The 21,009-nt window shown below is 45.7% G+C and overlaps 1 protein-coding gene across 2 annotated transcripts in view; it reads left to right on the forward strand.

The window, feature by feature from the left end:
- plcl1 (phospholipase C like 1) overlaps window positions 1–18,065 on the forward strand; it is a 477,974-nt gene extending 459,909 nt beyond the window's left edge. For both annotated transcript variants that reach the window (XM_041201383.1, XM_041201382.1), the window contains one exon: window positions 17,857–18,065. In XM_041201383.1, coding sequence (XP_041057317.1) covers window positions 17,857–18,021 — 165 coding nt within the window. In that variant the 3' untranslated portion in view covers window positions 18,022–18,065. The remainder of the gene's footprint in view (window positions 1–17,856) is intronic.
- The last annotated feature ends 2,944 nt before the right edge of the window (window positions 18,066–21,009 follow it).

Here is a 21,009-nt window from a genome sequence, read left to right on the forward strand (position 1 = left end):
CAAATGGTTGGTCCAATTATAATTTAGAATTTTGCACAGAGACAAATTGTATTAACTAACTAAATCACCAAGCGGGATGACGGGGGAGAAAATTACAGGGCAGAAGGGAGGCCAGCATATATCTTTTTTTCTTAGCTTGTACTAGAATAAAGTGGATCAGGTTGTAAAATAGGTGGGCGATCAAATCCTGTTAGATTAAAATGACCCTTTCTGGACCTGTGTGCTAATGTTTCAAATCAGCTGCTGTTTTGAAAATACAAAACCTCTGGACTTAACTCTGAGGAATTTTATGACCACTTCTCACCAATTCCTGTGCACCAAAACTGTAGCTCCTAAGTTCTGTGGCTGTTTGTTCCCAGCAATGGTCCATTTGCACCCATGAGCAGCCAAATATACATGCACACGAGATTGTCGTTGCAAGCCAGTCATACCGAGGTGCATGTTGTTCATGCAAGGGACGGGGTAGGGAGAGGGGATAGCAACTGTGTTTTTCTGGACCTGCTGCTGAAGCTAACTTCATATCATAGAATCACAGAACGTTTACAGCACAGATGGAGTCAAGTGCACACTGGCTTTCTGCAAGAGCATTTTAACCAGTCCCCATACCCTACACTTTCCAAGATGCCATTGGATATTTTTCTTCAGGTCCTTATCCAATTCCATTTAGAAAGCCACAATTGAATCTGCATCCACCATCCACTCTCAGGCAGTGCATTCCAGATCCTAACCACTTGCCCCTTAAAAAACTTTTGCTTAGGTGGCCTTTGGCTCTATTGCTGATCAGCTTAAATCTGTGTTCACTGGCTCTTGACCCTTCAACCAACTATGGGCAGAATTTTCCGTTTGATGTGCATGGAGCAGGCCCCACACCCCCATGTGTAAAATGACACCCAGTGACATCAGGCGATCATCCCAACATCACTGCGTGCCATCAAGATATTTCACTGGGCGGGCACACAATTAAGTCCGGCACATGCCCGCCATTAATTAACAGGCCACTTAAGGCCTTCTAGCCTTCAATCAACGCCGATTTTTTGGCGCCCATGTGATCTTCGGGCCGGCACACGGACGCAATGGGCAGGTGGGTAAGAGACATTTCTATTAACCTCATCCACGGACGGGATAAGAGGGCTCAGTGGGGTCGTGAATCTGCTTTGTGAAGTATTTATTGGAGAAGGTTTTTTAAACTTGCCTGTGTGATCTGCAGTAGTTCAGAAAGCACCCCAGCAGCTTTTTCTGGACTTTTAATCTTCAGGTCAGCACTCTGCAGTGAGGAATCTTTTACGGGCCTGAAGTTTTCAGGAAGCCTTCCCTTAGCCTGGGAATGGGATCTGATCTGTCCAATGGAGGCAGCTCCTCTGAGGAGGAAGGGAGGGCTAGAAAGAGGAGGTGGCCAGGAGTGCACATTCAGCCTCCTGAGGAGCCACCTTTGGGAGTACAGGCGCAGGCAAAAGTGGCACAGAGCCAAGAGGTAGTCCAAGATGGAAGGGGTTGCAGAAGACTCCACTATCCTGCTGCCAGGGAATACAGGCGGCGAACCATTTACCTCAATATGTCTGAGGTGCAGTGCCAAAGGAGTCTCCGACTGTCAAGGGAGACAGTCAACTATATCTGTCAGATGATTGGGCCTGAGATTTCCCCTAACCCTGTGGGTGGACACCCAATGCCGGTGGCTCTGAAGGTCACAGTTGCCCTCAACTTCTATGCCTCCAGCTCATACCAGGGCTCTTTGCAGTGTCTCCCAATCAGCTGTATATGCGTGTGTCAAGCAGGTCAGAGATGCTCTGTTCAAACATGCATTGACCTTTATCCACTTCTGCTGGGACCAGACAAGCAAGACACAGCGAGCCAGAGGTTTTGCGGCCATGGCTGGCTTCCCTCGCACCCAGGGTGCAATAGACTGCACACATGTGGCCTTCAAGGCGCCAGCAGGTGAGCCCGGTGCCTTCGCTAACAGGAAGGGCTTCCACTCCATGAACGTGCAGATAGTGTGTGACTACAGGAAGCTAATTCTACAACTGTGTGCAAGGTACACAGGCAGCTTCTACGATGCCTGCATCCTCAGACATTCCCAGGTGCCAGGTCTCTTCAGTGCTCCAGCCCGACTTCATGGATGGCTGCTGGGTGACAAGGGCAATCCCCTCAGAAGGTGGCTCATGACGCCTCTCCGCCATCCAAGAACAGAAGCTGAGCAGCGCTATAATAGGAGCCATGCCAGCATAAAGGCTGTGCTGGAGAGAGCCATCGGTCTTCACAAGATGCACTTCCGATGCCTGGACCGCTCAGGGGGTGCACTCCAGTACGTCCAAGATCATGTCTCGGTGATAGTAGTTGCATGCTGCGCTCTCCACAATCTTGCTCTGGAAAGGGGGGACGCAGTGGACAATGAAGACATCGACGCAGTGGCTGCGGCTGCACACGATGAGTCCAGCAGTGACTCCGAGGATGAGCATGCATAGGGGAATGCTGAGGGGGTAGATGCTGACCCAGGAGTACTCCATGGAGGCAGGGACACCCGGGATACTTTAATCCAATGACCCTTCAGTTAGCACAACACAGATGGATCACAAGGACAAGCCTTGCCTGGCGCCTCGATACCCGACACCTAAGTGCAAAATCTGCCATGTCATCAGCAGCAACTAAGGACCTTGTATATAAAGTTGAATGTCCAAATGAACACTCATGACACTTTTCTTAAACATACACATGCAGAAGAAACGAGGCACCCTCAGCCATGGTCACACATCTGGCATTTAATGTGTTATTCAGAAGTTCTCACAATTATGAAACAATATTGTAAACAATCAAAAAGAAATCATAAAGACCTAATCTTGGGCCAACACAAAAGCACCAGTGAAAAACCTGGGGTGTGCCTAATGTGCCTTATGCTTTCATTTCCAGGTGCTGCCCCATCTCTCGGAGTGGCATCTGAGACAGCCTGCTGACTCTGCTGTCCTTTTGGCCTTGATGACCTTGGCAGTTGTCCTCTGGCCAGTGGAGCCTGTGCTGATCCCGCCTGGGAGGGAGCTGCCAGTTCCACAGCTGGCATCTCCCCAGTCATTGCAGCCTCACCGGATGATACGGTCACCGGAGAAGGGTGGAGGAACCGGTGCCCTGAGAGGAACCTGCAGAGACGACAGGCAGCTGCTGCGCCAACTTGAGGTCACCCAGGACCTCCCTGCTCACCGTGGATGGATGGGTAATGAGCTGGGAAGCTTGATGCCCACACCATCTCCCACACCGGCAGTGACCAGCTGAGGTCATTGCCGATGTGAGGGTTTGCTGATCAGAGCGCATCCGCAGGAAGTCCTGGCGGGTCTTCTGGAGTAAGCTGTCCACGAGAGTCGCCACTCTGCCCAAGGAGGACGCATGGCACTCGGACATGTGGCTCATTGCTTCGGTGATCGTCCGGTGAGCCTCCTCCACCATGGAAACCAAGCCAAGCATAGCCTCATTTATCACACCCAGATGCTCCCGCACACCTGGCTGCATTTCCTGCAGCTGCTGCGTCACAGACGACTCCAGAGGCGCATCATCAGTCACCGACTGAGCATGTGCCTGGTCCCCTGCAGTCCTCCGATTGCTGGCACCATGGGCACTCTCTGTCTCTGCCAGCTCCTCCAGTGACTGTGATGTGCCCTCACCACTGTGCCCCCAGGAGAATATTCAATATTCCAATTCCCACCAAGGTGCTAGTATCTGCACTGATACCTGGCTCGCAGAAATGGTGTGACGCTGGTGAGACTTCAGGGCTCTCAGGTGTGAGAGGAGGCATCTGCTGCTCCTCCTCCCGGCCATGCTCTGATGATGTTGAAAGGAAGAACAAGGACAAGTGGATCAGTCAGCATGCACGCACTGACAAACTTCATCCCTGTCCCTCTGGCTCATTAGGCGCTTAACCTTCTAGAACCATTGGCCCAACAATGTTGCAACAATAACTAATTTAACAATCATGAGTGCTATGGCTGTTGGGAGGACAATGCTGACCTCACTGTTGGCCTTAAATACCTGGCCGTGCCACCCCAGCCTCACTGACACCAGTAAACCTGGGTGCATGGTGCCTTTCCAGCTCAAGGGCCTCCTGCTCGAACCGGGTTAATATGGAGAGCTGTGCCTGGCCACCTCCAGTCCTCGCACGCTCGGAGGTGTTATGAGCATTCTTCTGAGAAAGAGAGAAGACTATTCATTAGGGTAAATTGCACATTAAGTCTCGCGCACGCCACAGCCCAACCAGAGTGGGGCATATCAGGCCTCCAGTGCCTCCTGTCCCCGCTGATGCTGATCACTCAGACAAAGATGTTACGCCTGCTAGCCTTGGACACATGCTGCGTACATCACATTAGGAACCACACGGTATTTCCTTCCATAGCAAGGAGGCGCAACCATGTGCAGTGTAGAGGGCAGCAGATGGTTCTTGGCCACGACATCTTGAGGGTCCCCTTCCACCATTTCATCACCCTGAATAGGACATGTCCTGGTGTTCTGAGTATGCGCCTAGCTGCATCTCCTGCAGGTTGCCCCCAAACTAGTCTTGTGCGACTAAGAGCAACATATGGTGCGGGGGAGAACTCACCTCCTCATGACCCACTCAGACTGACCTCAGCATGGGCACTATCTGCTTGGCCACCCAGCAAGGGAAAAATGCCCTACGTGATTCAATGCAGTCACAACATTAAGACTTGGCGGGGGGGTGCCTCAGAGGGTAAGGCTACCTGCTGGGTTAAATGCCCAATGCCAACATGGTACTCAACCTGCCAGAGCGCAACAAATTGTTGAAGTGCTTACAGCACTGGATCCAGGTGTGCCGCACCATGTCGCGGGAGCTCACCACCTCCGCCACTTGCTCACAGGCACGTTTGGTCATGTTGTGGGGGGCCTCCTCCTCCCATCCTGAGTGACCAACACCTCCCGCCATGCTGCCACCTCCTCAAGGAGGACAGCAAGGCATTCATCAGAAAAACGAGGGAAGCATTGGCCCTCTGCTGGCCTACCCTGCAGCCTGCCCTGCTCCTCTGGCATACCCTGCAGCCTGGCCTGCTCCTCTACCCTTCCCTCCAGCCTGGCCTGCTCACCTGAACCCCTCTGGTGCACCCTGGAACTGGCCATTGTGAGCAGCCTACAAAAGGCTGCCAGGCCTTCTTTTAAACAGACTGCCGGGTTGCCATTGGACCTGGCGGTCTGTGCACGCCCACTGCCGCCCACACACTCCCGCTATCCACGGGAGTTGGCAAATAATTGGCCCACCCGTGTAAGGTGATGGCACGGACCCGATCGCGGGCAGCAATCGGGTCCGCACCCGCTCCGCTCCCCCCACCCCCAAACGGAAAATCCTGGCCTATATCTCCTGTCATGATCCCCGTTATTTTGAGGATCTCTAGAAAATTTCCCCTCAACCTTGTCTTTCAAGAGAACAGTCCCACCTTCTCCAGTCTATCCACATAACTAGAATACCTCTTCCCTGGAACCATTCTCAGAAATCTTTTCGCATCCTCTCTAAAACCTTCACACCTTTCCTTAAGTGCAGTGCCCTGAACTGGACACAATACTCTAGTTGAGGCTGAACCAGTGTTTTGTAAAGGTTCATCATAACGTCCTGGTTTTTGTACTCCATGTCACTATTTCTAAAATGAAGATCCTGTAAATCTTTTTAACTTTTCTCAACCTGCCCTGCCACCTTCAATTATTTGTGCACAGATACCACCAGGTACCTCTGATCCTGTACCCACTTTGGATTGTAACCTTTAGCTTATCGTGCCTCTGCTTGTTCTTCCTACCACAATGTATTACCTCACACCTCTTTGCATTAAGCTTCATCTGCTGCATGTCCGCCCATTCCACCAGCCTGTCTGACCTCTTGAAGTCAATTACTATCCTCACCGTTCACAATACTTGTGTCATCTAAAAATTTTGAAATTGTGCCCTGTATACCCAAGTCTAGGTCACTAACTTATATCAAGATAAGTAGTGGTTCTTGTAAGATCCCAGGGGAACTCCACTGTATACTTTCCATCAGACTAAAAAAGATCTGTCCACCACTACTCTCTGTTTTCTGTCACTCAGTCAACTTCATATTGATGTTGCCATTTTCCCTCTTATTCCATGGGCTTCAACTTTACTGGCAAAGCAATTATGTGTTACTTTATCAAATGTTTTTGAAGTCCATATAGAGCACATCAACTGCGTTACCCTCATCAACCCTCTCAATTACCTCATCAAAAAACTTAATCTGGTTAGTTATACATGATTTGCCTTTAACAGATCCATGCTGGGGGTTTCCTTAATTGATCCACAAGTGTCCAAGTGACTGTTAATTTTATCCTGGATTATCATTTCTAAAATCTTTCTCATCAACTAAGTTAAACTGACTGGCCTGTAGCTGCTGGATTCCCTCTTACACCCTTTTTTGAACAATAATATTTGCAATTTCAGTCCATTGGCACCACCCCTGTACCTAAGGAGGACTGGAAAATATGGCCAGCTCCTCCATAAGTTCTAGCCTTACTTTCCTCAGCATCCTGTGATAATTCCCTCCAGCCCTGGTGATTTATCAACTTTGAGTACAGCCAGCCTTTCTAATACCTTCTCTTTTTCGATTTTTAGCCCATCCAATATGCCAACTACCTCCTCTTTCACTATGACTACAGCAGCGTTTTCTTCATTGGTAAAAATAGATGCAAAGTAGTCATTTAACAGCTCAGCAATGACTTCTGCCTCCATGCATAGATCCTCCTTGCAGTCCCTAACTGTCCTCACCCCTTCTCTTATTACCCTTTTATTTTTTATACATCTATATAATAAGACTTTTGAATTCCCTTTTAATGCTAGCTGCCAGCTTCTCATACTCTTGTCTCTCTTATTTCCTTTTTCACTTTCCCTCCGAACTTTCCATATTCAACCTGGTTCTCACCTGTATTATTAACCTGACATCTGTCATGTGTACCCTTTTCTTGTTCCATCTTAGTCTCCATCTCTTTTGTCATCCAAAGAGCTGTGGCTTTGTTTGCCCTATCTTTTCCCCTCATGGAAATGTACCTCAACCATATCTGAGCCATTTCCTCTTTAAAGGCAGCCCATTGTTCCATTACAGTTCTGCCAACAATCTTTCAATCCAATTTACCTGGGACAGATCCATTCACATCCCGCTGAAATTGGCCCTTCTCCAACTAAGTATTTTTATTCTAGATTGTTCCTTGTTCTTTTCCGTGGCTAATCTAAATGTTATGATAGGACGATCACTGTTCACTAAGTATTCCTTTACCTACACTTGATCCACTTGGCCCACCAAGTTCCCCAGAACCAGATCAAAGCAGTTTATCGAGATGGCAGGTGCAAGGGTGAATTACGGTGAATTTTATGGGTATTTCAGCAGAGGGTATGAAAGTAAAATTGTTGTATGAGTGACAATATAAAGTATTATAATAGTGGCCTGGAATTTTCCTATGGTGGGTGGGGGCGGGTGCGGAGCCGATCACCGCCCACGATCGGCTGCATGCTGCCATTTTACATGGGCGGGCCAATTAAGGAGGGAGAGTCGGGGCCTGCGCCCTTTCATGCATGTGCACGAATGAGTGCAGCAGTCTCCCTGAGGCACGGAGCTGCCTCGGAGAGATTGAATAGAGAATAAAACATTTTAATAAATGATGTAAAAATTGATTTAAACATGTCCCCTCATATGACAGTGTCACATGAGTTGGGACATGTTTGTGAAGGTGGGAAAATTATTGATTTTATAAAAGCTTCAGGAAACCTCATCCCACCCATGGATGAGGTTTCCTGAAAAACGTGAAGGCTGCTTGGGCTTTTTGGCTGCCGGCCAACCTTAAGGTTGGACGGGCGACGTTCTTAATGCGTTTAATTACTTTCGTAATGGCCTTAATAGGCCGTTGACATTTCAGCGGGTGTGCAGCCAACTCCTGACATCGGGATGCACACCCAATGTCATCACTTGTCATTTTACGCATCGGCATGTCAGGCCTGCCCCTGCACACTGACCGGAAGATTCAGCCAGTGAAATTCTAAAAGGATTTCTGGAAAACATATTTGAAGTGTATAGTTACATCTAATTGAATACAGAGAATATTGGGAGCTTTTGAGAATATCACAATCATCACTTCAAAGAGGCCTTTGATGAAGTAACAGAGAGGTTCTGATGAAAGGTCATCGATCTGAAATGTTAACTCTATTTTTTCTCCAAAGGTGCTGCTTGACCTGCTGAGTATTTCCAGCATTTTCTGTTCTTATTTCAGCTCTCCAGCATTCACAGTATTTTGCTTTTGTTACGGAGAAGGTGAAGATAGTGCAGTAGGTATATATACGGACTTTCAAAGGGCACGTTATGAAATACCTCATAACAGTCTTATTCATAAAATAAAATAGCAAGGTCTTTAAGGGACAGTGGTAACTTGACGTACAGTTGGGCCCCCCTGAAGTTTCAAAGATTACAGCCGATTCTTATAGTAGCAGTATTCTATGTCTTCTGCTCATTTCTCCACACCTTTCAGTCCTGTGCTTTCCTTTAGAGTTGCTCGTAAGACACTCCTGTTTCCAACTTTAGTGAGCAATATGACTAGGGAAAAGAATGCATGCAGTGGTTTCACATTGCCTTCCTCATATGTACTTAAAGGAAACTCAAGTCTTCTTCCCAAAGGATCGTCCACCTTTAAGCAATCGCTGTCCCTCAAGGTTCTAACTTTTCTGCCATCACCACTGAAAATTCACTAGTTTTGGAGTTAGCCATGGCTTGTAACCCTGAGAATGGGACCCTTACCTGGGTCTGGGGCAATGTGCAAAAGGGCTGCCACCCTCCTGAGGCCTCAAATAACCCGACTACCCAGGAAAAACTTGGCAACATAATAAATAGTGAGCAATGATAGTAGCAGACTTCAGGACATAGTCTGGAAGCAGATGGAGTTGAATGCAGTTAATTGTGAAGTGGTGCTCTTCAGAAGAAGCAACATGGAGAGGCGGTATAATCCAGATGGTACCATTTTGAGAGGTGCAAGAACAGAGGGAGCTCGGGGTGCATATTCCCAAATATTTGAAAGTTAATAAGGTAGTTAAGAAAGCATGTCAGATACTTGGCTTACTATATAGGGGCATTCAATACAAAACCAAAGAAGTCATGCTAAACCTTTTCAAATCTCTGGTGTGACCTTAACTGGCATATTGTGTACAATTTTGAGCACCACATTTTAGACAGGCAGCCAGTGCCTGAAAGAGAATACAGAGTTGGTTTACCAGAATGATACCAGGAATAAATAAGTTCACTTATGTTGCTAGATTTGCAGAGTTGGAATTGTTTTCCTTGGGGCGGAGCAGGTTAAGGGAAGACCTAATAAAGATATTCATAATTATGAAAGTTTGATGGACTAAGTAGGGCCACGTGCTAGCGAGCTCAGAAATAGGAGAATAGCGCAAATGAATACGTGGCTTAAGAGTTTGGGCAGGAGGGAGGGTTTTAGATTCCTGGATCACTGGGGCTGTTTCTGGGGAAGATGGGACCTGTACAAGCAGGACCGTCTACATCTGAACCAGAGTGGGACTAACATCCTTGCGGGCAGGTTTTCTAGTGCTGTTGGGAGGAGTTTAAACTAATTCGGCAGGGGGAGGAGACACAGAATGTTAGCAGAATAGGGACACATCATAATACAGTAAAATAATCAAATCAGAGGGAGTACAGCTGCATTAAGTTTCAAGGGAGTAAGGCAAGGCTGGATGGCCTCTACTTTAATGCCAGAAGTATTACAGGTAAAACGGATGAGTTAAGGGTGAGGATTGACATGTGGAATTGGGATATAGTAGCCATCACTGAGATGTGGTTGAGGGAGGGGCAGGACTGGCAGCTCAACATTCCGGGATATAGAATCATCAGGCAAGACAAGAAGGGGGTAAAAGAGGAGGAGGCATTGCGTTATTAGTTAAGGAGTCAGTTCCTGCAGTAAGGAGAGATAATATCTTGGAGGGGGCATCGAATGAAGTTTTGTGGGTAGAGTTTAGGAATAAAAAAGAGGCAGCATTTATTATAGACCCCCAGAAAGTCAGCAGGAAATTGAGGAGCAAATATGTGCACAATTTACAGAGGTGTGTAAAAACAAGAACAATAGGGAAATTATATTAGGTGATTTCAACTTTACCAACATTAATTGGGGTAGATATAGTGTAAAGGGCTTGGATGGAGTGGATTTCTTGAAATGTGCATGGGAGAACTTTTTAGGGAGAGGGTCCAACAAGGGATGGCGCAGTACTGGATCTAATTCTGGGGAATGAAACCAGACAGGTGACTGAGGTGGTGGTGGGTGAGCATTTTAGTGCTAGTGACCACAACATGGTACAGTTTAAAACAAAAACAAAAATAAAAATACCTGGAAAACCTCAGCAGGTCTGACAGCATCTACGGAGAGGAACACAGTTAACATTTCGAGTCCATATGACTCTTCAACAGAACTAAGAAAAAATAAGAAAGAGGTGAAATATAAGCTGGTTTAAGTGGGGGGTGGGACAGGTAGAGCTGGATAGAGGACCTGTGATAGGTGAAGATTGCCAAAAGATGTCATAGACAAAAGGACAAAGAGGTGTTCAAGGTGGTGATGTTATCTAAGGAATGTGCTAATAGGTGACATTAAGGGTAGAAAGCAGAATGAGCAAAGTACAGATAGCCCTAGTGGGGGTGGGGTGGGGAGAAGGGATCGAAATAGGCTGAAAGGTAGAGATAAAACAATGGATGGAAATACATTTAAAAATAACGGAAATAGGTGGGAAAAGAACAATCTATATAAATTATTGGAAAATAGGGGAATCGGAAAGGGGGTGGGGATGGAGGAGAGAGTTCATGATCTAAAATTGTTGAACTCAATATTCAGTCCGGAAGGCTGTTAAGTGCCTAGTTGGAAGATGAGGTGCTGTTCCTACAATTTGCATTGAGCTTCTCCAGTGAAGTACATTGCAACAGGCCAAGGACGGACATGTGGGCATGAGAGCAGGCTGGAGTGTTGAAATGGCAAGTGACAGGGAGGTCTGGGTCATGCTTGCGGACAGACCAAAGGTGTTCCGCAAAGCGGTCACCCAGTCTGTGTTTGGTCTCTCCAGTGTGGAGGAAACTGCGTTGGGAGCAGCAAATGCAGTAAACTAAATTGAGGGAAGTGCAAGTGAAATGCAGCTTCACTTGAAAGGAGTGTTTGGGCCCTTGGACGGTGAGGAGAGGGGAAGTAAAGGGGCAGGTGTTGCACCTTCTGCGATTACATGGGAAGGTGACATGGGAGGGGGTTGAGGTGCAGGGGGTGATGGAGGAGTGGACCAGGGTGTCCCGGAGGGAACGATCCCTGCAGAATGTTGCTGGGGGGTGAAGGGAAGATGTGTTTGGTGGTGGCATCGTGCTGGAATTGGCAGAAATGGCGGAGGATGATCCTTTGACTAGAGAGGCTGGTGAGGTGATAAGTGAGGACAAGGGGGACCCTATCATGGTTCTGGGAGGGAGAGGAAGGTGTGAGGGCGGACGTGCGGGAGATGGGCCATACACGGTTGAGGGCCCTGTCAACCACTATGGGTGGAAAACCTCGGTTAAGGAAGAAGGAAGACATGTCAGAGGAACTGTTTTTGAAAGTGGCATCATCAGAACAGATGTGACAGAGGTGAAGGAACTGAGAGAATGTGATGGAGTCCTTACAGGAAGCGGGGTGTGAGGAGCTGTAGTCGAGGTAGCTGTGGGAGTTGATAGGCTTGTAATGAATATTGGTGGACAGTCTATCACCAGAAATTGAGACAGAGAGGTCAAGGAAGGGAAGGGAAATGTCAGACATGGACCATGTGAAAATGATGGAGGGGTGGAAATTGGAAGCAAAATTAATAAAGTTTTCCAGGTCCAGACGAGAGCATGAAGCAGCACCGAAGCAATCATCAATGTACCGGAGAAAGAGTTGTGGGAGACGGCTGAAGTAGGACTGGAACAAGGAATATTCCACATACCCCATAAAGAAACAGGCATAACTAGGGCCCATGCAGGTACCCATAGCCACACCTTTCATTTGGAGGAAGTGAGAGGAGTTTAAGGAGAAATTGTTCAGTGAGAGAACAAGTTCAGCCAGACGGAGGAGAGCAGTGGTGGATGGGGATTGTTCGGGCCTCTGTTCAAGGAAGAAGCGGAGAGCCATCAGACCAGCCCGGTGGGGGATGGAGGTGTAGAGGAATTGGATGTCCATGGTGAAGAGGAGGCGGCTGGGGCAAGGGAACTGGAACTTGTTGACATGATGTAGGGTGTCAGAGGAATCACGGATGTAGGTGGGAATGGACTGGACAAGGGGAAGAGAATGGAGTCAAGATAGCAAGAAATGAGTTCTGTGGGGTAGAAACAGGCTGAAATGATCGGTCTGCCGGGACAGTCCTGTTTGTGGATTTTGGGTAGGAGGTAGAAGCGGGCCGTCCAAGGTTGGGAGACTATGAGGTTGGAAGCTGTGGAAGGAAGATCTCCAAAGGAGATGAGGTCAGTTACAGTCCTGGAAACAATGGCTTGATGTTCAGTGGTGGGGTCATGGTCCAGGGGGAGGTAGGAGGAAGTGTCTGCGACTTGACGCTCAGCCTCTGCTAGGTAGAGGTCAGTGCGCCAGACAACAACAGCACCACCCTTGTCAGCATCTTTGATGACAATGTCAGGGTTGGACCTGAGAGAACAGAGTGCAGCAAGTTCAGAGAGAGACAGGTTAGAGTGGGTGAGAGGAGCAGAGAAATTGAGACGACTGATGACACGCCGACAGTTCTCAGTTTAAGTTTGTTATGGACAAAGAAATAGATAAGTTGCAAAAAATGTTTTGGAATGGGGGAGAGTGGATTTCAGTAAAATAAGACAGGGTCTGGCCAATGTAGGCTGCGAACAGCTACTTGTGGGGAAATCTACAGAGGAGCAGTGGGGCAGCGTTCAAAAAGGAAATGGGGAGGGTACAGGCTCAACATGTTCCCTCTTGGGTGATAGGAAGGAGTAACAAGCCCAGAGAACCATGGATGACCAGAGATATTCAGGTTACGATGAGAAGCAAAAGAGAGGCTTTTAGCAGGTACAAGGGAAGCAAATCAGCAGAGGCATTAGTGGTGTACAGAAAGTGCAGGATGGAGCTTAAGAAAGCAATTAGGAGAGCTAAGAGGGGATAAGAGAAAGCTCTGGCTAGTAAAAGTAGGGAAAATCCCAAGATATTCCATAAGTATATGAATGGGAAGAGGATAACCAGGGAAAGAGTAGGGCCCATAAAGGACCAAGGGGACAATCTATGGCTGGAGCCAGAGGACATTGCTAGAGTATTAAATGAACACTTCACATCTGTCTTCACCCAAGAGAATGAGGATGAATGCATCGATCTCGGGGACAGAGACTGCAAGGTTCTTGAGCTAATTGATATAGGGAGTGACAAGATATTGGAGGTGTAGGCAGGCTTAAAAGCAGACAAATCTCCAGGTCCGGATGATTTGTATCCCAGACTGCCGAGGGAAGCAAGGGAGGAGATCGCAGGGGTTCTGACCCAAATTTTTAATTCCTCTCTGGCCATGGGGGAGGTGCCAGAGGACTGGAGAACAACTCATGTGGTTCCGCTATTTAAGAAGGGTTGTAGAGATAAGCCAGGAAACTACAGGCCAGTGAGTCTCATGTCAGTGGCAGGGAAACTATTGGAGAAAATTCTGAAGGAGAGAATCTACCTCCACTTGGGGAGGCAAGGTTTGATCAGGGATAGTCAGCATGGCTTTGTCAGAGGGAGGTCATGCCTAACAAATTTGAATTTTTTGAGGAGGTGACCAGGTGTGTAGATGAGGGTAGTGCAGTTGATGTAGTCTATATGGATTTCAGCAAAGCCTTTGACACGATCCCACATGGGAGACTTATAAAGAAGGCAAGTACACATGGGATGCAGGGTAGTTTGATAAGGTGGATTCAAAATTGGATTAGTTGTAGGAGACAGAGGGCGATGACAGAAGGATGCTTTAGTGACTGGAAGCCAGTGTCCAGTGGTGCACCACAGGCATCTGTGCTCGATCCCCTATTACTTTTCATTTATATAAATGACATAGATGACTATGTCAGGGGTAGGATTAGTAAGTTTGCAGATGACACAAAGATTGGCCGGGTGGTTAATAGTGAGGTTGAGTGTCTTGGGCTATAAGAAGATATAGACGGGATGGTCAAATGGGCAGATAAGTGACAGATGGAATTTAACCCTGAAAAGTGTGAGCTGATACACTTTGGAAGGAGTAATTTGACAAGGAAGTATTCAATGAACGGCATGACATTAGGAAGTTCTGAGGAACAAAGGGACCTTGGCGTGTGTGTCCATAGATCTTTGAAGGCGGAGGGGCATGTTAGTGGGGTGGTGAAAAAGGCATATGGGACACTTGCCTTTATCAATCAAGGCATAGATTACAAAAGTAGGGAGGTCATGTTGGAGTTGTATGGAACCTTGGTGAGGCCACAGCTGGAGTACTGTGTGCAGTTCTGGCCGCCACATTATAGGAAGGATGTGATTGCACAGGAGTGGGTGCAGAGAAGATTCACCAGGATGTTGCCTGGGATGAAACATTTAAGTTATGAAGAGAGGTTGGATAGACTTGGGTTGTTTTGGTTAGAGCAGAGAAGACTGAAGGGCGACCTGATTGAGGTGTACAAGATTATGAGGGGCATGGACAGGATGGATAGGGAGCAGCTGTTCCCCTTAGTTGAAGGGTCAGTCATGAGGGGACATAAATTCAAGGTGAGGGGCAGGAGGTTTAGGGGGGATGTGAGGAAAAACTTTTTTAGCCAGGCATGTGATAACATTCATGGCTATGGGCCAAGTGCTAGTAAATGGGATTAGGTAGGTAGGTCAGGTGTTTCTCATGAATTGGTACAGACTCAATGGGCCGAAGGGCCTTTTCTGCACTGTGAGATTCTGAGAAAAAATTTCTTCACACAGAACGTTATTGAGATCTGGAATGCACGACCTGAAAATTGGTGGAATCAGTTTCTATAGGAACTTTTAAAAGACAATTGGGCATATACTTGAAGAAGAGGACTAATTTGCAAGGTCATGGGGGAAAAGCTGGAGTATGGGACTAAATCAGCTCTTTCAAAGAGCTCACATGAGTGTGACAGACCGAGTGACCTCCTGTTGTGCTTAGGATTCTAAGGGTGACACTCGTTTGCATGGCAACATCTCAAAGTGGCGCTACATAGAGTACATTGATTCCCTGGGGACAGACAGTGCCACGGGCCACTACCTGCACAGCCCATGTAGGTTTCCCCATTATTATCATTGCTGAACATCGTGCAACCCATGCAGGTAACAACCCACAGAGCTGTCTGCCCCCTGAGAATCAACATCATCTATGTAGCACCACTAGAAATGACGCTACACAAATGAATTCTTCTCCAATGATTATATGAATGTAACTGAAGGAACAAATTTTAGTTTACAATAAACATTTAATGCAATTAAATTTACCATAAACATTAAATTTTGATCAAAGGCCACAACTTATTGGCATAAGTGATTATGGCCCAAATCTTCCAGTCTCCGGATCGTCGGACATTGGACATATGGCCAAAAATGCACATTAGGATCCTGTAGAAGTCCTGACGCGCGGACCTACATGGAAATTGCCCAGGAAGTTTTAATTTCTGATGGACAATTGCCTGTTCCACAGGACTCACCACTAATGTCTCTGACTCTGAGCTAAAGTTGGTGACTTTGGACAAACCTGCAGGACCTACCTGGATAGTTGCCCAGGATATGTTAGGCAGATTTAACTACACAACCAACTGCTAATAAGACCCCCAACCACCTGTCTACTCCCTCGATCCCCTGACCACACGACTACCCACCCCGAACCGACCCAACTAACACCCAACAACCCAACTACACCCTCCGACCTGACCTGATTGCACCTCACCTCCCCCAACATGATCCAAATACCCCCTGACCACCCTGCCTACCTAACCTGACTACCCACCTCACCCACTCACCCACCTATCATCTCGCCATCTACCACCACGCTCACCTAGCCACCTCACCTATTTACCCATACACCCACCTGCCCATCTACCCATTCACTCACTCACCCACCCACTCATTCATTCACTCGTCCATTCATCCACCTCCCCACTCACCCATCCGCCCATTCACCCACTCGCCCACTCATCCACCCACCCATTCACTCACTCATTCACTTATACATTCACTAACCCACACTCATTCATTAAAAGACTGGACCTGTAAATACTTAGCAGACTCCTTCACTGTCGCTAGGTCAAAATCCTGGAGCTCCCTCCATAACAGCACTGTGGGTGTACCTACACCACATTGACTGAAGGCAGCTCACCAACATCTTCTCATGACCAATTAGGAATGGGCAATAAGTGCTGGCCTGGCCAGCGATGCCCACATCCCATGAATGAATAAAAAAAAAGAGGGCTGCAGCTAGTGCCTTAAAAAGGGGGTGAATCTTCAGTGCTGACCCTCTTTGCAGATCTCTACATAATTCCTGCACAGAGGGAGTTCATCTGGATGCTCCATTCCAGTTTGGCCTTTTCAAAAGTAACCGGCTTTCTGTCTGATCAGTGTTGGGTGCAGCTGTTCAAGCTCTGACCAGAAGATTTGGGCCATTATTTCTAATTGTTACAGGATCAGCTGCTTTTTTAAGGCGGGGCTGATGAATATTATCGTAGCAGAGAAAAGGGAGCATTACTTGACGTCTGTACACACTTTACATGACCTAGTGGTGCATTTTGTTAACATGAATGGCTAAAGTAGAAATTTCTATTCCGTAGCATTGAACATTCCTGGCCTTAATGAGCACAAAAATAATTACTGAAAAAATCCAGAAGTTTATGAATACAAACTGTTTCTTTTACCATTGGTTACTGTGGGGCTGATTTTTGTGTACCTGTATAAATCAGTTCTAAATAGTTAAGAACTCATGCCAATCCCACCAGAACCATACTACTATACTGAGGTCAGCAGTGTGCCTGCAAGGATATAGAGGCAGACCTAAGTCATGAAGAAAATCTCTCAACTATAGAATTTCTTTTTGCTGGCCCAGCCACACGGAAGAAGACTGAAAAATGACACTGCTTCTTGTTTGTCTTTCAGAAAGTGTAATTGAGAGCTGTGCAAGAGTTCCGTTCTCAGCCAGTTTTCCTTCACTGTTGGCTGACAGTCACAAACTGCCACCTCAGTGATATCATTAGGATATAAGCGTTATAACAAGCTTTTAATACATCAGTAATCCACACAATATCTACATAACATTGGACATTGAAATCCTACATGTGCTATTTTACATCACTGGGCATATTTGTGTCAAATTCCTATGTATGCTATTTTAACTAAGTTGTTAACTTGTTTAAGTAAATTAACTATTTTGTTCTAATAGCACACAGGGAATTGGTGTAAACACGTTAATCAATCAGAGTGACAAGAATAGTGTGTATTGGAACTTCAGCTCCTGTTTTTAGCAACTGTTATAAACATTTTGAAATTAATAAACGTTCGCAGTTTTTTCACAGTCATATGTTTCTTTGCACTCTGAGCCAAGACATTTTTGGTGATATATGTCATTGGATTCTTGTTGAGTGAGGAGTTTCATCTAAGTGTTCATAAGTTTTGTTTGATTACAAAATAACAAGAAGCAAGTAATTTTCACAGAAAACTATAATTACAATCTTCCTTTTTTCCCTCATGTGTCTTATTTTCTATAAATTTTGGCCAATACACATTTAACAATTTGGTTGGGATTTAACTGCATTATTGGCTGCTGTTTAAAGTGAATTTGGAAGATGATCATGTTTGTAAGCATGTTAAAATATTAGTGAATGGATATAATCATAGTCCTTTTTTACATATGCAGGGGCAGGGTGATTTACTGAAAAATGCTAAGAATGAAGTGCTGGAGAATATGAAGCAAATCCAAACTGCTTGTATCTCATGTGGACTGAGCAAGTCAGGAAGTGGAAGTGCAGAGATGAAATCCAAACAAAGTCTTCGGGAAATACAGAAGAAAGAAAACAGATAGTAGAATAAAAGCTTACATAATTCCAAAACCAGCCCCAGTAGCTTGATTATGGAGTCAAAATTACTGCTTGTAGTTAACCGCCAATTTATCCCCATGGATGATACCGAAGATACCAAGAAAGCCTTTAGAAAGTACAATACTTAGTATTTAAAGGAACAAATTTTATGGTATATACCGCAATAAAATAATTCAAGGAAAAACACATTAAAGTGATATTGCTAATATTCCTATAACTTGCCCTTAAACCTGCATTTGTAGCTCACTTAAAATAAAGGAAGAGAGCAGGAACTGACAAAATCACAATTGGCACACATTTTTCTTTACATTTTTCATTGTTAAATTATACATATATCAGCTTTTTAAATACATTTTAATATGAACAAAAATATTCTACTGTACATTTTTGTTATGCATAGTATTTTTTTCTGCTGTGAGGCCATTGTATATAAATACTACTTTTATTTTTAAAAAACTGTTCATATATAAGTTAAGGACTTGTTTCAAAATTGTATCCTGAAATGTCCTACAGGTACTGACTCACTCTGGAAACAGCTGAGGAACGAAGTTGAGCTTGGATTCTGTAATAAGAAGATATCAAATATTAATTCTTAGCACTACAAAATGGCTTTACCAAAGTAAAATTTAGTTTACTAGAGTAACTCCTTGAGGAATATAACCATAGTGACAAACACAAATTGTGACAAAATGAAAACTTTTAGTTATTTCTTTGAAATGTTGAGAGGAAAGTACTATTTGACAATGCTGTGCATCCTTTTTGTTTTCAAGTGCCTAGTTATCCTGTGAAATTTTCATATCCCTCAATGCCTTACCAAGGGCAGAATTATCTGCCTGTTGGGTGGGCGGGCCTGACCCAATCTCCGGCGGGCGGGGAGCCAATCCCCGCTGGAGAAACGGGCTGCACCGCCATTTTACGTGGGCGGGCCAATTAAGGCCCACCCAGCGTGATGTCTGGCTTCCTGTGCGGGCGGGGGGATTCCCTAAAAGCGAGAGTGCACTCTTTCGCTCATGCGCACAAAAGAGCGCACAGCTCCCTGAGGCTAAGTGCTGCCTCAGGGAGATCACTTCCACTTTGAAAAATATTAAAAATAGAAAAAAAAATTCCCTAACATATCCCCGTCATGGGACAATGTCACATGAGAAGGGGCATATTCATAATTTACAGAATAACTTTATTAAAATGTTTAAAACCCTGCATGAAACCTCATCCGGCCACTGGATGTGATTTCATGTTTTCTCTATTTGCCTCTGGGGCTCCTGGCCTGCCCTCCAACCTTAAGGTTGGACAGGCAGGTCCTTTAATTGTTTAAATGACCCTGTCAATGGCCTCAATTGGCCATTGACAGATCGGCGGGCCCGCAGCTGATTTTGTTGCGCCCCCGCCTTCCTGAAAATTTAAATGGGGCGGGATGATGTCGGGGGTTCTGCCTGACGTCATCCCGTGTCATTTTACGTGTCGGCGAGCAGGCCCCACCCCCTGCTCGCTGACGGAAAAATTCTGCCCCAAGTTTTTCCAGTGACTGCTTGAGCCATACAAGAACCAGAAAGATCCTTGGTTGGTGTTCAGTTGCTGCTAGGTTACCCTGCCTCAGCCAAGACTTTGGTGTAGTAAATTTGGACAGGGTTACCCACTGCAAGAAGTTATTACAAAATTAATATCCAGTTTTAGTGCATCCAGTGAAATAGCCTGCTCACTGTCAAGCCCCACACAGTAATAAATAGTGAATTGGCTGAGGCTGAAACAAATTTCAGTAAATGTCTTCAAGAGTGGAGAGGAGAGGAAGAAATTCAAAATGGAAAATAAATTGCATTAACTCTTTTTGCAGATATTGTCTAATTCAAAATGGATGTTTGCAAAGTTGCAAAAGTTGACCTTGCACGTGTATGAAGTTTAAAAATAAATGGTTTCCTCAGAGGAGTACGCATTTAGTCACGATTACTCAAGAGAGAAAAAATATAAACAATAATGAAATGAAAACCATAGGTTTCCAAGTGAGGTGTACACATGTCAAGAAGATTTTTCCTCTTATGGCCTCACAGCTGCAATGCTAATTGGATTGTATGCTCGGTGATCAAATCTTGAACTAGACCTTGAAACAGACATTAGCAGTTGTGTTTCTCATCTAGGAGTATACTCCAGTCTTGTTGATGTTGTCAGCTGGAAGAATCAGAGAGAGTGGTTTTCTTGTATCATACAAATGCAATAATCAATCAGTGGGTGTCCTTGACATTGTTTGTTGTTGTTGAAGATTTATGTGGGGCTGGCCTTCCCATCTTTCCTAACAAAGTGGTAATGCCAGAGTAAAACTGAACACACAGGTAGAAAATTTGTGGGAAATAACAACTGAACAATGACATACTGGAGATGGTCCATCGGCCTGTTCCACAAAATTGTAATGCCTTGTGCATTATATATATGGACTTTGCACACCATGGATCTCTTGAAAGGGGTAAAAAGTCAGATAAAACGCAAGAGAATTTGGAGGAAAAAGCCTTGAGAAATTCATCACTCACCACTGACAGTCACCCCCCCTCCCTGCCCCCCCCCCCCCCCCCAACAACACACACACCTCCTGAGTTCCTTAGGCAATTAAAACTGGTCCAGGAGATCTCTCAGGCCCCGATAATGTTATGCAGCACATACCTTTTATAAGAGATGATGTCCACTCAGCCGGAAACAGGCCCAGCCCTTGTTTAAAGGAATTCAGTGATGTTTCAGAGGCCCATTCTCAGGGAAAATAACCACTTCCTGAGATCTAACCTAGATATGGCCTTATACAACTTAATTTTGTGACCCCTAGTCCTCCCTAATCTGTTTAATTGGAACAAACTGTCTACTCAAGCACAACCCAATTCCTTCCATTATCTTATAAACCTCAATGAAACCAACTCTAAGTCTACAGTTCTCTACAGTCTGGAGTTCCAGCTCTTTTAACCTGACCTGATAATGAAGATGCTTGAATTTGGGTA

Source organism: Carcharodon carcharias, chromosome 12 (assembly GCF_017639515.1).
Source record: "Carcharodon carcharias isolate sCarCar2 chromosome 12, sCarCar2.pri, whole genome shotgun sequence".
Lineage (NCBI taxonomy): Eukaryota > Metazoa > Chordata > Chondrichthyes > Lamniformes > Lamnidae > Carcharodon > Carcharodon carcharias.